Below are 14,365 nucleotides of genomic sequence, written 5' to 3' on the forward strand. Positions count from 1 at the left end.
AAATTCCAACAGTCAGTATCGGTCAGCGGATGTTCAGCACCAATATATAGCAAATTTGATCAAAATCTGTTCTGAAGTTTTTGAGATTTTGATCACACAGATTTAAATAAGATAATATGTAAATTACCTACTTAATATGCATAGACACAACTCTAAAACTAAACTAATCAGTCTGGACATTAAAAGCCAAGGTACTAAATTTGATCAAAATTCATTCTGAAATTTTTGAGATTTTGCTTAGACAATATTGACAACTGAAATATTACATAATCTTATAATCACAATTTAGTATTAATAGCCATATATGGGCGTTGCACAACGTAGGAAACAAACAGCCATATTAGGGCTACAATATTATATTATATGTCTTTGATGATATACATGTATTCTAGTTTCCAAAACAATTATATACTGTAAAATGACTAATTTTCACTGGGTTTAAATTTCACTGATTTAGCATTTCAGACATATTTAGTGGGTTTTAAATTCACGGTTATATCATTTAGATAATGTGTTCTATGCTAAATTTTACATATTCACTGGGTTTTAATTTAGCGCATTTTCCAGTCAGCGAAATAAGCGAAATTAAAACCCAGTGAATAATTATCCCCTTTACAGTATATCATCAGTTAAAGGGGCACTTCCAGTTAAGCCTAATCTTACAACAAATTTACTTTCTGGATTAAAATAACAATGGATAACAATAGATAGATTAACTTTGTAAACAACGTAAACAATAGTGTCCCATGATTCTTTGGTGCAATCCATGGGCGGGTTTCCCTTTAACAAAATCCAGCCGTTCGTTTTGAGCTCGGGTTTCTGGAAGTGATTTCAACATAGCAGCAATAAATACATGTTTCACTTGCCCACAAAATACCCTTGATGTCCCTATTCTAGATCATGCATGAAATTAAATAAACTTATTTCATAAATGAAGCAATAATGCCTGGTCATAAGTACAGTTCAGAATAATAGTTGATAATCACACGTTGTCATAGCGATTCTGATGTAATACATTCATCATGACTGTACACATATGAACACGAGGGAGATACAGTGGCAGAGAGTAAAATGCCCTCCAAACATCAGGCAAATCAGTACCACAATATCTAGACAGTAATGTTTACCTTTGAGTACATGTCATTGCAAGCTGGTTCATAAGATGAAACACTACCACGCCTTGTCTCTGAATCATGGCCAACTCGGCATTGGTTGCACAGTCTAATACAGATGGTATGAAATCCGGCCACTGACCAGCATCCACTAATGAGGAAGAATTATTCAATTTCTCCATGGAAACGAAATCAACATCGCTGAGATGCTGGTCGATAATTTCCTTAGCAACCTTAAACAAAACAACAAATTATTCAATTGTTTAATAATTGCAGTTCAAATCAAGAAGATATCAAAATGGCACCAATAATAATGTACAATACGATGGTCGGTAATACAATGGTTGGTATAACACTCTTGCATTGTTGTACCTTTACCATTTTTCTTTCAACGAAGGTATGATGCTATAATTCTCATTGTACTACAGATAGATATTTTTACAGATATCCAAAATCTACCATTATATTATTTTCCAGTGCCGTTTCATAGGAACATTGCCGGTGGCGTTTGTTTAGACTTGGCTTTCAAACCCGACAAGCCAAAGCTCCAGGCCACAACCATTTTTAAATGTAATTTACAAATTAAAAATGAAGCATGATTTGAACTAAAAGAAATGTGTGAAACACGAAAATGATCAAATATAATTAGTTCTACAATCATTCTACCATTGAACACAGTAAATTATTATTTGATCACGAGCATGTAATTTCATTTAAAATTGGAACATCCCTGTCGTATATAGCGAGACATAACGCCTGGTCATCAGTACAGTTCAGAATAATATTTGATAATCACGCGATGTCATAGCGATTCTGATGTAATACATTCATCATAACTGTACAAGAGCACAGGTCACATTAATTGCACCACTATATGTTGATTGGTCAGCCAATGTTTATCTCATGGGAACAAACTGTTTAAATACAAATAAACTTGCACAAAACTCACTTTTCTATTTGCATATGACCTTTGACTTCCAACATAAATATTGCTACATGCAGCGACCATTGCAGATGCAGCATCATTTCCTCTCTGGAGTTCCTGCACAGTGAGAGATGCAGCATGTAGAAGATCTAACAACGAACATGGATCTGGGCCTGAAATCAAATCAATTGTAAGATATAGAATGCTATGAGCTTCTGTCAAATTGGATCTAATACAGTACTACATGTATATAAATTGACTAATTCACCATCAGCAATTTTTGATCTATTAAAATGCAGCAAAAACAAACCACCAAAAAACTTACGTTGAGAGCCGAGTGATTATTCCACTTGCTTATCACTTGCCCACATCAAGATCTAGATGAGCTAATTAACACTTTCCCAATGCATACTATTTTGAAGTTTTAATAGCACAGCTTCCCGAATTACTCGACGATTATTAAAAATCAGCAACACAAAGAAATGTTTTTCCGATTAAACTTGTTGCCCACACTTACTCAGATTAGAAAATAAATTGACATGCATATGTGATCTAACCCAATCAATTGGCATTCATTTGTGATCTAACCCAATCAATTGACATGTATATGTGTGATCTAACCCAATCAATTGACATGCATATGTGTGATCTAACCCAATCAATTGACATTCATATGTGATCTAACCCAATCAATTGACATGCATATGTGTGATCTAACCCAATCAATTGACATTCATATGTGATCTAACCCAATCAATTGGCATTCATATGTGATCTAACCCAATCAATTGGCATTCATATGTGATCTAACCCAATCAATTGACATGCATATGTGATCTAACCCAATCAATTGACATGCATATGTGATCTAACCCAATCAATTGGCATGCATATGTGATCTAACCCAATCAATTGGCATTCATATGTGATCTAACCCAATCAATTGGCATTCATATGTGATCTAACCCAATCAATTGGCATTCATATGTGATCTAACCCAATCAATTGGCATTCATATGTGATCTAACCCAATCAATTGGCATTCATATGTGATCTAACCCAATCAATTGGCATTCATATGTGATCTAACCCAATCAATTGGCATTCACATGTGATCTAACCCAATCAATTGGCATTCACATGTGATCTAACCCAATCAATTGGCATTCACATGTGATCTAACCCAATCAATTGGCATTCATATGTGATCTAACCCAATCAATTGGCATTCATATGTGATCTAACCCAATCAATTGGCATTCATATGTGATCTAACCCAATCAATTGGCATTCATATGTGATCTAACCCAATCAATTGACATTCATATGTGATCTAACCCAATCAATTGACATTCATATGTGATCTAACCCAATCAATTGACATTCATATGTGATCTAACCCAATCAATTGGCATTCATATGTGATCTAACCCAATCAATTGACATTCATATGTGATCTAACCCAATCAATTGACATTCATATGTGATCTAACCCAATCAATTGACATTCATATGTGATCTAACCCAATCAATTGGCATTCATATGTGATCTAACCCAATCAATTGGCATTCATATGTGATCTAACCCAATCAATTGGCATTCATATGTGATCTAACCCAATCAATTGGCATTCATATGTGATCTAACCCAATCAATTGGCATTCATATGTGATCTAACCCAATCAATTGGCATTCATATGTGATCTAACCCAATCAATTGACATTCATATGTGATCTAACCCAATCAATTGACATTCATATGTGATCTAACCCAATCAATTGACATTCATATGTGATCTAACCCAATCAATTGGCATTCATATGTGATCTAACCCAATCAATTGGCATTCATTTGTGATCTAACCCAATCAATTGACATGCATATGTGTGATCTAACCCAATCAATTGACATTCATATGTGATCTAACCCAATCAATTGACATGCATATGTGTGATCTAACCCAATCAATTGACATTCATATGTGATCTAACCCAATCAATTGACATGCATATGTGTGATCTAACCCAATCAATTGACATTCATATGTGATCTAACCCAATCAATTGGCATTCATATGTGATCTAACCCAATCAATTGACATTCATATGTGATCTAACCCAATAAATTGACATTCATATGTGATCTAACCCAATCAATTGGCATGCATATGTGTGATCTAACCCAATCAATTGGCATGCATATGTGTGATTTAACCCAATCAATTGGCATTCATATGTGATCTAACCCAATCAATTGACATGCATATGTGATCTAACCCAATCAATTGACATGCATATGTGATCTAACCCAATCAATTGGCATGCATATGTGATCTAACCCAATCAATTGGCATTCATATGTGATCTAACCCAATCAATTGGCATTCATATGTGATCTAACCCAATCAATTGGCATTCATATGTGATCTAACCCAATCAATTGGCATTCATATGTGATCTAACCCAATCAATTGGCATTCATATGTGATCTAACCTAATCAATTGGCATTCATATGTGATCTAACCCAATCAATTGGCATTCATATGTGATCTAACCCAATTAATTGGCATTCATATGTGATCTAACCCAATCAATTGGCATTCATATGTGATCTAACCCAATCAATTGGCATTCATATGTGATCTAACCCAATCAATTGGCATTCATATGTGATCTAACCCAATCAATTGGCATGCATGTGATCTAACCCAATCAATTGGCATTCATATGTTATGAACTAAAGTCTTAATTACCTGATAAGCTAGATTTCATCTGTGTATGCAGGTTTATGAGTAACTCACAGGGCTGTTTACCAACAAGACCAACACCGTGCAATAACGACTTCAAATCCATGGCATCCAAGTTCCCACCTTCATTCTTGTAAAGAAAAAAACGTGCGTTGAATATCATTTTATACTTGCACTGTATATAATAATCCAAGAGCAACAGCTTACACCGATTGTCTGGCCCGAGGGCAACAGTTTACGCGCATTGACTGGTCCTGAGGAAATGTGCGCGACATATGCATTCCCAGATCAAGATTATATTTCATTTGCAGCACAGCAGACCATTAACATATATAAAATGTATAGTACTTATGACTGAAACTCAGAGAATGGAATTGCTTTGTTGTCTGCTGTTGAGTTTAGTATGTATGCGCAGTAGAATTGTTATTGTGCTGTTGTGTGAACTATTTTTGAAGGGATTAGATGACTAGTTTTCCCTGTGTTTTTGTAGTAACAACGCAAGATTGCGTAAACCCCTCTGACCAATCACATTACAGAATCTGTATGTGCGTCTTACAAGTCCATTTGTTTTTGATAAATATTCAATAATTCCAATTATACCTCTCCAAGGATGTATATTTCAACTCCTCTGTTCCTCATTGCTCTAGATATTTCACCATGTCTTGGGTCCATTGCTAATATTAATCTATGTGAAATAAACATCAATTAGATTAAAACAATAAGTCTTTAATTAATTGCAGTAAATCTTGTTAATAATGCCTGGTCATTAGTACAGTTCAGAATAATATTTGATAATCACACGGTATCATAGCGATTCTGATGTAATACATTCATCATGACTGTACCATGTATGAAATCTATGACAAAATATACATGCTGAATCAAGAAGCAACAGCTGGGCCCATGGAAAGAATTTAGTGAATGTGTTCTCACCTAAAGTTTGGATGCGGTTTTATTGTCGGAATTTCACCGTCAATGACACCTCTTTCATTGATACTCAAGACTCCATTTGGTTCTAATAATGCATTCAATCTATCCAGGACAGAAGGACTGCAAAAAACAAATGAAAGAGTGAATTAATAAATAAACAAGTCATTGAAAATGACAGTCCCTGTTAAATATTTGAAAGGTTTTATTGTGCTCGTCATATTAAAGCGGAGGGGTTGTCACAAGCGTGTCCTTGAAACTTGAGTCCCAAGTGGCATATACAACGATTATTTATTCACATCAAATTCAAACAAGTGTTGCGTGACGACCCCTCCGGTTTAAGACAGCAAAGAAAAACATAGATCAAAAGTGAAAGCATGTCCAAGTTATCACATTTTAAACAAACAAGATGGATGCCAGTTGGTCATATTTGATCAAATTGCAAATTGAATTGACATGTACATGTATCCATTTATGACATGCTAAATATCAATGAAAATGATACATGGGTGACAGAGATATATTAATATGGCCAAAAATAAAAACAGCCGTTATTCAGCCATCTTTGCTCTGATTATGAAACAAACTGACATGTATGATGTATGTATCAAATACGAATGAAAATGGTACATAAATCTTTGAAATATAGTAGCAAGGCCAAAAAGTCGATGGCTTTGTCCGAACGGAGACTAACAAGCCATGCATGGCACAGTCCCAGTGAGTTATAAAATTTTGTTTATAGTAATATAGTTGTAATAGGAGTTGTAATAATAAACATTGTGTGGCCTCCAGGGCAGCCACAGGTCACCAGTGGCCTCCAGGGCAGCCACGGTTCACCAGTGGCCTCCAGGGCAGCCACGGTTCACCAGTGGCCTCCAGGGCAGCCACGGGTCACCAGTGGCCTCCAGGGCAGCCACGGGTCACCAGTGGCCTCCAGGGCAGCCACGGGTCACCAGTGGCCTCCAGGGCAGCCACGGGTCACCAGTGGCCTCCAGGGCAGCCACGGGTCACCAGTGGCCTCCAGGGCAGCCACGGGTCACCAGGGGTCTCCAGGGCAGCCACGGGTCACCAGGGGTCTCCAGGGCAGCCACGGGTCACCAGTGTCCTCCAGGGCAGCCACGGGTCACCAGTGGCCTCCAGGGCAGCCACGGGTCACCAGTGGCCTCCAGGGCAGCCACGGGTCACCAGTGGCCTCCAGGGCAGCCACGGTTCACCAGTGTCCTCCAGGGCAGCCACGGGTCACCAGTGTCCTCCAGGGCTAAATTGGTTCAATAGTGCAATATATTTTAACTTAGAAAATGCATACCTGCAGAAATTGACATTATCAATGAGTAACCAATCACCATTCTGTAAGGTCTGTACTAACAATCCATCGATCCATTCAAACTGACCACCACCTTTCCCTTGACCACTGCCTTCTCTTCTAAACCTAGATTTCAATTTTGCATATCTTGCCATCACTGAGACCAATACATCTGGATGACATAACAAGATTGATCAAACAAATTTTGATAGACATTAATATGATTTGACATTGGTTGGTAAGTCCGGGAATCATACTTGTTTTATTCATGGAAATAACAGAAACTGAAATAATGCTGGCCTGAAAAAAAAAAAACGGCTAAACAACAGGATTGTGAATTGATCATTTTACAATACTGCCAGATTACTGCAGCTTTTGTATTTACCAGTATTTATTGGGGTTACAAGAAACTGACCTGGATACAGAACAAAATGATTTTGACATGCTACTTCGTTTAATAAGTAGCTTGTTATTATTATCAAAAAAAAAAAATCATTGACAAGTAAAACATAAGTGATCATTTCTAAAACAGCTTTATTTGGGTCCTTGATGTGCCCGATTTCGCACAAATAACATACAAAATAAAGGAATAATTTAATATACACACCTTCAGTAAAAGTAACATTGAACTTCTGACAACACTTTTCTACAAGACTCAGCATTTTGTCCATTTCCTCAAAACTAGTTTCTGATATACAGTTATATTCACGTTCTTCATCCTGTGATGTCCTTAGTTGGCTTTGGTTGAGACCAATCAATGTAGACCATCTCGTGAGTACATCTTTAGAATATTGTTTAGATTTCTTTTCATTTTTCAGAAGTAACGTTTTCAAGACATCAAATACAACTGACTTCAAAGAGTGTACCAACTGTTCCCAGTGTCGATTCAAATCAGCCTAGAAAAAATTGTCCCAATATTATATTCTCATTTCTGGATTGCATACTAAAGCCCACAAGTCATTGTCAATGACACGTCCCCGTTCCGTTCATATTTGAGTGACACATACATTCAAAGCAGATCATGACTGAAATGCACCTGCATATGTACAACACATTGTACTAAATCTGAACAAAATCCAGCCATGCATAACTGAGATCCGGGTTCGGAATGGTGAAAATACGTGATTTTGATGCATTTTCGGCCTTAAAATGGCTATCATTCAGTTATTGTTAAGTGAATCATGAAACAAATGCACATATCTATTTGTGACATGATGTACCATGTGTGTGTGAAGTTTGAACTTGATCAATCCAGACATGTCTTGGATACAGATCCAGAACTGAATTCTTTAAAACAAAATGGCCGCCAGTCGGCCATTTCGAACTTGATCCGAAAAAAAAAAGACGTGCATCAAGGTCCTATTATGTTTAATGTATGTACCAAATTTGAACAAAATCCGTCCATGCATAACTGAGATCCGGGTCTGGAATGGTGAAAATGTGCGATTTTGATGCATTTTCGGTCTTACAATGGCCGCTATTCGGCTATCGTTAATCGGATCATGAAAAAAATGCACGTGCATATGTCCCATATAATGTGTGATGTATGAGTGAAGTTTGAACTTAATCGGTCCATGCATGTTCGAGATACAGGTGATCACGGACGGACGGACGCACGCACGCACGCACGCACACAGGGCAAAACACAAGTCCACGTTTTCGGACTACGTCCGAACGGGGACTAAAAATGAGCCTGTGTCGTCGACTGCCTGCAAGTGCTGTCCATGTCTATCAAATAGTTGACAATTTGAATCTTTTCTATATGGTAACTGTGTCGTGCAATCCAGAAATAAGTTTTAGTGTCCTTAAACCTTTTCAACATCAGACTTTCTGGCCCAAATTTTTCTGCACTTTTTTTTTATAGTCCTCAAAATTTCTTGAAATGAACCATAATTTTGGGGCCAACCGACAAAATGTGAGTCAATTTTCCATTTTTACGCAAAAAAAATTGTCCCAAACTTCTGAAGGAAAATGCAGACTGGTGGTGGTGAAAAGGTTAATTGCCAAGGCTGAAGTCAAATTCTTTTTTTTTTGACTTAGTTTCCTGTTTCAAAATTGTGTTAGCTGTGACCATTAAAACAGAGCGAAAAATAAATCAACACAAATTACATGTTTGGATCAAGTGACTGACCTGTTCAAACCCTCCCAATAACTCTGTGGTATCCATGGAACTATTCATTGGTATCACTTGCAGCCTGTGTCCTGTTAACTGTGATACAAGCTGTACTAGTGATGTCTTGCCACTTGAATGGGGGCCAACCTGTAAAGACAATATACATTACTACTAATTGTGACTGCTGTGTATACAAGAAAACAATAGATGTTAAGACCCTGGCTGATTAATAAAGTTAGTGATTTAATAACTCTTACCTATCAGGTCGACAGTACATGCAGATAACAGTTGTACTTAATAATATTACAAGCACATGTACTTGTGTAAACATTTAAGAATTGTGAAACAAAAACAATTTTTTCGTCAATTTTACAAACTCTGTATTTAATATTCAATTAATGTGTAATCGACAGAATTTGCTGAAAAACTGCCAAAATTGGTATTTACGAGAGAGACAAATCATAACAAACAACAGCTAGCATAGCATGTGTGTTATGTAGCCCCCAAGGAGTGTTATAGTAATGAGGAATATCTAAAATATAATTATAATTGCATTACTGGTAATCCATCGTTTCACTGTTACGGTATGAGAACATTGGTAAGTCCAAAGCATACAGCATAATTCACCAACATATGAATGTTGCGTTAATTAAATATAAAACCATGCATGGCACAGTCCCCGTTAGTTATCACATTTAAGATATATAGTTTTGTTTATAGTAATATAGCTGGAATATAATCATGTCAGGAATATGATTTTTTAACATTAAAATGATTGACATTTGTATCTGATTGTCAAACAAGTACTTGTCCATATTGAGAGATATTGCTCTGGAACAGTATTCAAAATCAGCCATTTTGAATACATGTATATATATATAACATGATGTATAACGAATATATAAAATTTGAATATAATCAGTCAAAGCATTTAAGAGATATGGCTCTAGAAGCCCAATCAATAAAACAAAATGGCCACCAGTCAGCCATTTTGAATCTAACCTGAAAAATAAAATGATGTGCATCAAGAACCCGAAATGTCTAATGTATGTACCAAGTTTGAACAAAATCCATCCATAAATGCCAGAAATACTTGATATTTGATAATTTTTTAGCACAAAAATGGCTACCATTTGGCCATTTTGAATAGGACCACCAAACCAATATATCTGTCTGTCTTTGACATGATGTATAATGAATATTAAAATTTGAACATAATCAGTGAAAGCAAGTCAGAGATATGGCACAAGAACCACATTCATTAAAACAAAATGGCCGCCAGTCGGCTATTTTGAATCTTATATTAAAAACAAAATTATTTGCATCAAAGTCCCATAACGTCTAATGTATATACTAAGTTTGAACAAAATCCATCTGTAAACAGCCGAGAAATGCTTGATTTTTAGGATTCGACCATCTTGAATCAGATCGTGAAACAAATTGACGTGCATATATGTATAATATCGTGTATGATGTATGTGTGAAGTTTGATTGTGATTGATCCAGGCATTTCTAAGATACAGGTCTGGACGCACACGCACACACGCACACATGCATGCACGGAGGTCAAAACATAAGTCCCCGTTTTCGGACTGCGTCCGAACGGGGACTAAAAAATTACGTACCAAAATTGCCATCCAATTCATTTGAATGCATTTCATCAACGCTTCCATTGGTTCCAACAAATGATGTAATAATTTCAATGATGTGTTCGGCAAGATCGACAAACAGTGAGTGCTTCTTTCAAGAAATGAATATCCAACCTACATAAGGCAAACAAAATATTTATTTTTTTCTACAGTAATTACATTTGTGCAAAGTAACATTGGAATCTGCAGATGCATTTCTGAAAAATGAATTTGTAATAATGCACACAGGAAAATAGCACCTGTTTGGACTTCACCGAAACGAATTTTTTTTTATCAACTATCCATACCTGAAGAACGTCAGCTGTGATATGAAAGTGTCTTGTTGATTGGTACGGCATCAAACCACCTTTCTCCTGACAAAACACATCTTGGAATAGCTGTAATACCTAAGTATAAAATATCCATACATTTGGTGATGATTTGGAATCAAACAAAACTGATAGAGTTGACTATTCAAGTACATTCATACCATTACAGTGAGGTAACTCAACATTTAGCTGGCTTTCAAATCTGCCAGACATCTAAATCTAATCTGCGAAAATATGTCTCGTATAAGTAACATTGATAAATACTACACAGAATACATTAAAAGTATTGATGGCAATGATATTCACTTCAAGTTCAAAAATTTAAAGATTTTATGAAAAAGTGAAGCTAGCTACGAGCCAGCTTGGAACTCTTGAACTGTACTGTACATGCCCAGTGAAAACTGAATCATCGTCATAAAAGTATCAAATGCAACATATACCTTTATCTTATCGTCGTTAGTTCTAAGCCGTTGACTGTATATCAATCCAACGTATTCGCTAGGGTTCCATGATCCGCTGTGTTGGTTCTCTATCATCAGATCACACCATCTGAATAAATCTCTGAGATTGAACTCCCATGGTCCTCCTCTCTGACCCCACAAGCATTCCACCATAGTTTGGTCATATAACTGTAATGCAAGTATTAGTATAGTTATGACGACATGGGTCATACACTAGTATAGGTATTCAGAAATAAAACAACTTACCGGGTACTTTAAATGAGGAATATTTTTTTACCGGCCCTGAACCTGTATAACAAGACAACTAAGTTTGGTGATGAAAAATCCATTCACACAATCAGAATAATATAAATACATTATTAAACACTGTTTTAATAGATTAGGTCGGTCATCTGCAGGTTACTTATAATAACTTAAATTACCATTTTTCAAGCAATTCAAAAACATTCAAATGTGTTATTTGCATACAATACGTTACCTTATTGTTGAACTCAATCATATTACGTATCATATCTACATTTAATACTGGATACATTGTTGACGTAATAAACAACAGATCAGCCGCTGACAAAGGCTCTATATGCACCTGTGAATATTAATGTACAATTCTTAGTTTAGTTTATTCACGATCATAATTTGTTTAACTTCTAAATATGCGCCAAGAAAACACTGCAAATCAGGTTTTATGTAAACATGGATGTCCATCAAAGATGTAAATAAAAAGTAACAAAAATTCAATTCAACTCTGAAATCAAATGATAATGGTTTCACAATTCACGTTACTACTCTGAGTTAAGTATATTAATTACTTCAACTCGCGGCTCATTAAACTTCTGAAAAAAAAAAATTCTTCTGCCCAAACTTTCAGCGACCAACAAGATTGGTTACTATCATCCTACGTACACTAATGGATTTTTCAAATCAGTTTGGATGATGCAACAGTTGTTATGTAGAACAAATTTTGTGTAAACAATGTATTTTAGACACAGTGTAGCTAGTTGCATGGGACCCACATCAAATATACACAGGGATGACAACCATGGCACTTTTAATCGTTCACCGACTATTAAAGTGTGGTAACAGACAATGACATAAAACAACAAATAAAAAATTGTCTGAAGGTGACTGACAAACAAGCCAATGGGAATAACTTGTCTGTTAATTATCCTTCAATTAATATAGCACATCATGGGAAGATCCAGAAATCATGGAATATTGAAAACTGGATGGCAAAGATGTGCAGATACAAATACATGTATAGAGATTTAGAGAAGAAATATTGAAATCCACACTCACCTGAGTAAATCTGTTGAGAAATGAACGTGGCAATCCCTTTCTTCCACCACCCTGATTGAGTGGATTCTGACATGCAAATATGCGGGTTTTCTTATGTTCGATTTGAAATGTCTTGCCTAACTCTGGTACAAACACCTCAGCTCTGTGATCCAGGCAAGCATTGAGTCCTTCTAACACTGATTGTGAGGCTAAGTTTAACTGTAATGAAAAAAACACATAGATCTCACTGTTAACGTCAACATCACAAGTTTCTCGTTTCACATTTCATGCCACATAGTCGGGTAAGTTACATTTCCTCTTTTTTTTTCTTAATTAAATTGTCACTTAATTTTCTGATGCGCAAGTTCAGAGAATGTTGCAGAGTAGCAAATCAATTCTACAATGTCAAAATGGCATCAATGAGTCTAAAAATGATATTCAAATCTAGCTTATAATCTAGTTCTGGTTTATGAAAACTTCTTATAGAGCAAACACAGTATAGACAATTTTTTAAAATATCTTACCGGCAGTATTTTTTGTATTGAATGACTTCTTTAGCTCAAAACATTATCAACACTGAACATCATTACTTCCATCCATTCACATCACAACATCAACATAACTGTATCACTTACCTCGTCTAACACAACCCAATGTCCAGCTTTGAGAGCACTCAATAATGGTCCATCTCTCCAAGCAAAGCGTCCACCTTCCTCTCCTTCCACTGGTAAATCAGCACCAAATAAATCGGTAACATCCTGTGAATGCAAAGAAAGAGCTAGCTCACTATCTGACTATACAATATTAATTTAAAAGCAATACTTCACTTCACAAAGGGTTAGCCATTTTAAATCAGGGGGGGCAGGAGATTTGTGGTTATTTGCAAAAACTTGTTTTATTCAAATTTTCTCCAATTCTTTTTCATTACGATTGAAACAAAATAGTTTTTTTTTGTTTACCCCCAACCCCAACCCCAGAATTTTAAATGGGGATTCCCATTTTTAACACCACAAGAAATTACCCACTGGCAGATTTTTGAATCTATCAAGGTTTTCTATTTTTGGTAACACTTCATAATTAATTTAAAGAATCAGATTAAACTTACGGTTTGTTCTGACAGGTTAATCCTGACATACTGATGTGAAGACGCCTTAGCCATAGCAGTCACCAAGCTCGTTTTACCAACCCCCGGTGATCCTTCCAATAGAATAGCTTTAGGTAACTGCATTGCACGTAGTAGTCTTTGTGCATTCAGTGCAGTGGTTGGCGCATGTAACGCATAATTCTCGACTGTTAAAGCATCCATCAAAGGTCCTAGAATAGGAACAATACACTTGTTATAGCAAGATAAAATCTAAGCTGAAAAGCCAATTTCAACCTAATTTTATACGGTTGTATTATTGCTCTTCTGTTCTTTGATTGGTCTTTATCTACATTGTATACTACACATTCATGCATTTCATTCAAAAGGAATACAACTTTAAGTGGTAAACAAAGATTAGGGTCATGACTAGTACTGCCTGTAAATATCTGTAGCTTCTAT

At 36.0% G+C, this 14,365-nt stretch overlaps 1 protein-coding gene across 1 annotated transcript in view; it reads right to left on the reverse strand.

The window, feature by feature from the left end:
• LOC100373436 (midasin) overlaps positions 1 to 14,365 on the reverse strand; it is a 90,592-nt gene that overhangs the window by 44,134 nt on the left and 32,093 nt on the right. Inside the window, exons 35-49 of the mRNA XM_085501857.1 lie at positions 13,928 to 14,136; positions 13,458 to 13,580; positions 12,844 to 13,041; positions 12,026 to 12,133; positions 11,527 to 11,715; positions 11,066 to 11,164; positions 10,755 to 10,892; positions 9,148 to 9,276; positions 7,624 to 7,912; positions 7,020 to 7,188; positions 5,720 to 5,836; positions 5,387 to 5,471; positions 4,793 to 4,916; positions 2,062 to 2,210; positions 1,255 to 1,345 (exon numbers count right to left, since the gene is read on the reverse strand). Of these exons, the coding sequence (XP_085357983.1) occupies positions 1,255 to 1,345; positions 2,062 to 2,210; positions 4,793 to 4,916; positions 5,387 to 5,471; positions 5,720 to 5,836; positions 7,020 to 7,188; positions 7,624 to 7,912; positions 9,148 to 9,276; positions 10,755 to 10,892; positions 11,066 to 11,164; positions 11,527 to 11,715; positions 12,026 to 12,133; positions 12,844 to 13,041; positions 13,458 to 13,580; positions 13,928 to 14,136 (2,217 nt within the window). The remainder of the gene's footprint in view (positions 1 to 1,254; positions 1,346 to 2,061; positions 2,211 to 4,792; positions 4,917 to 5,386; positions 5,472 to 5,719; positions 5,837 to 7,019; positions 7,189 to 7,623; positions 7,913 to 9,147; positions 9,277 to 10,754; positions 10,893 to 11,065; positions 11,165 to 11,526; positions 11,716 to 12,025; positions 12,134 to 12,843; positions 13,042 to 13,457; positions 13,581 to 13,927; positions 14,137 to 14,365) is intronic.

Source organism: Saccoglossus kowalevskii, chromosome 7, assembly GCF_978046115.1.
Source record: "Saccoglossus kowalevskii chromosome 7, keSacKowa6.1, whole genome shotgun sequence".
In the NCBI taxonomy this organism is placed as follows: Eukaryota; Metazoa; Hemichordata; class Enteropneusta; family Harrimaniidae; genus Saccoglossus; species Saccoglossus kowalevskii.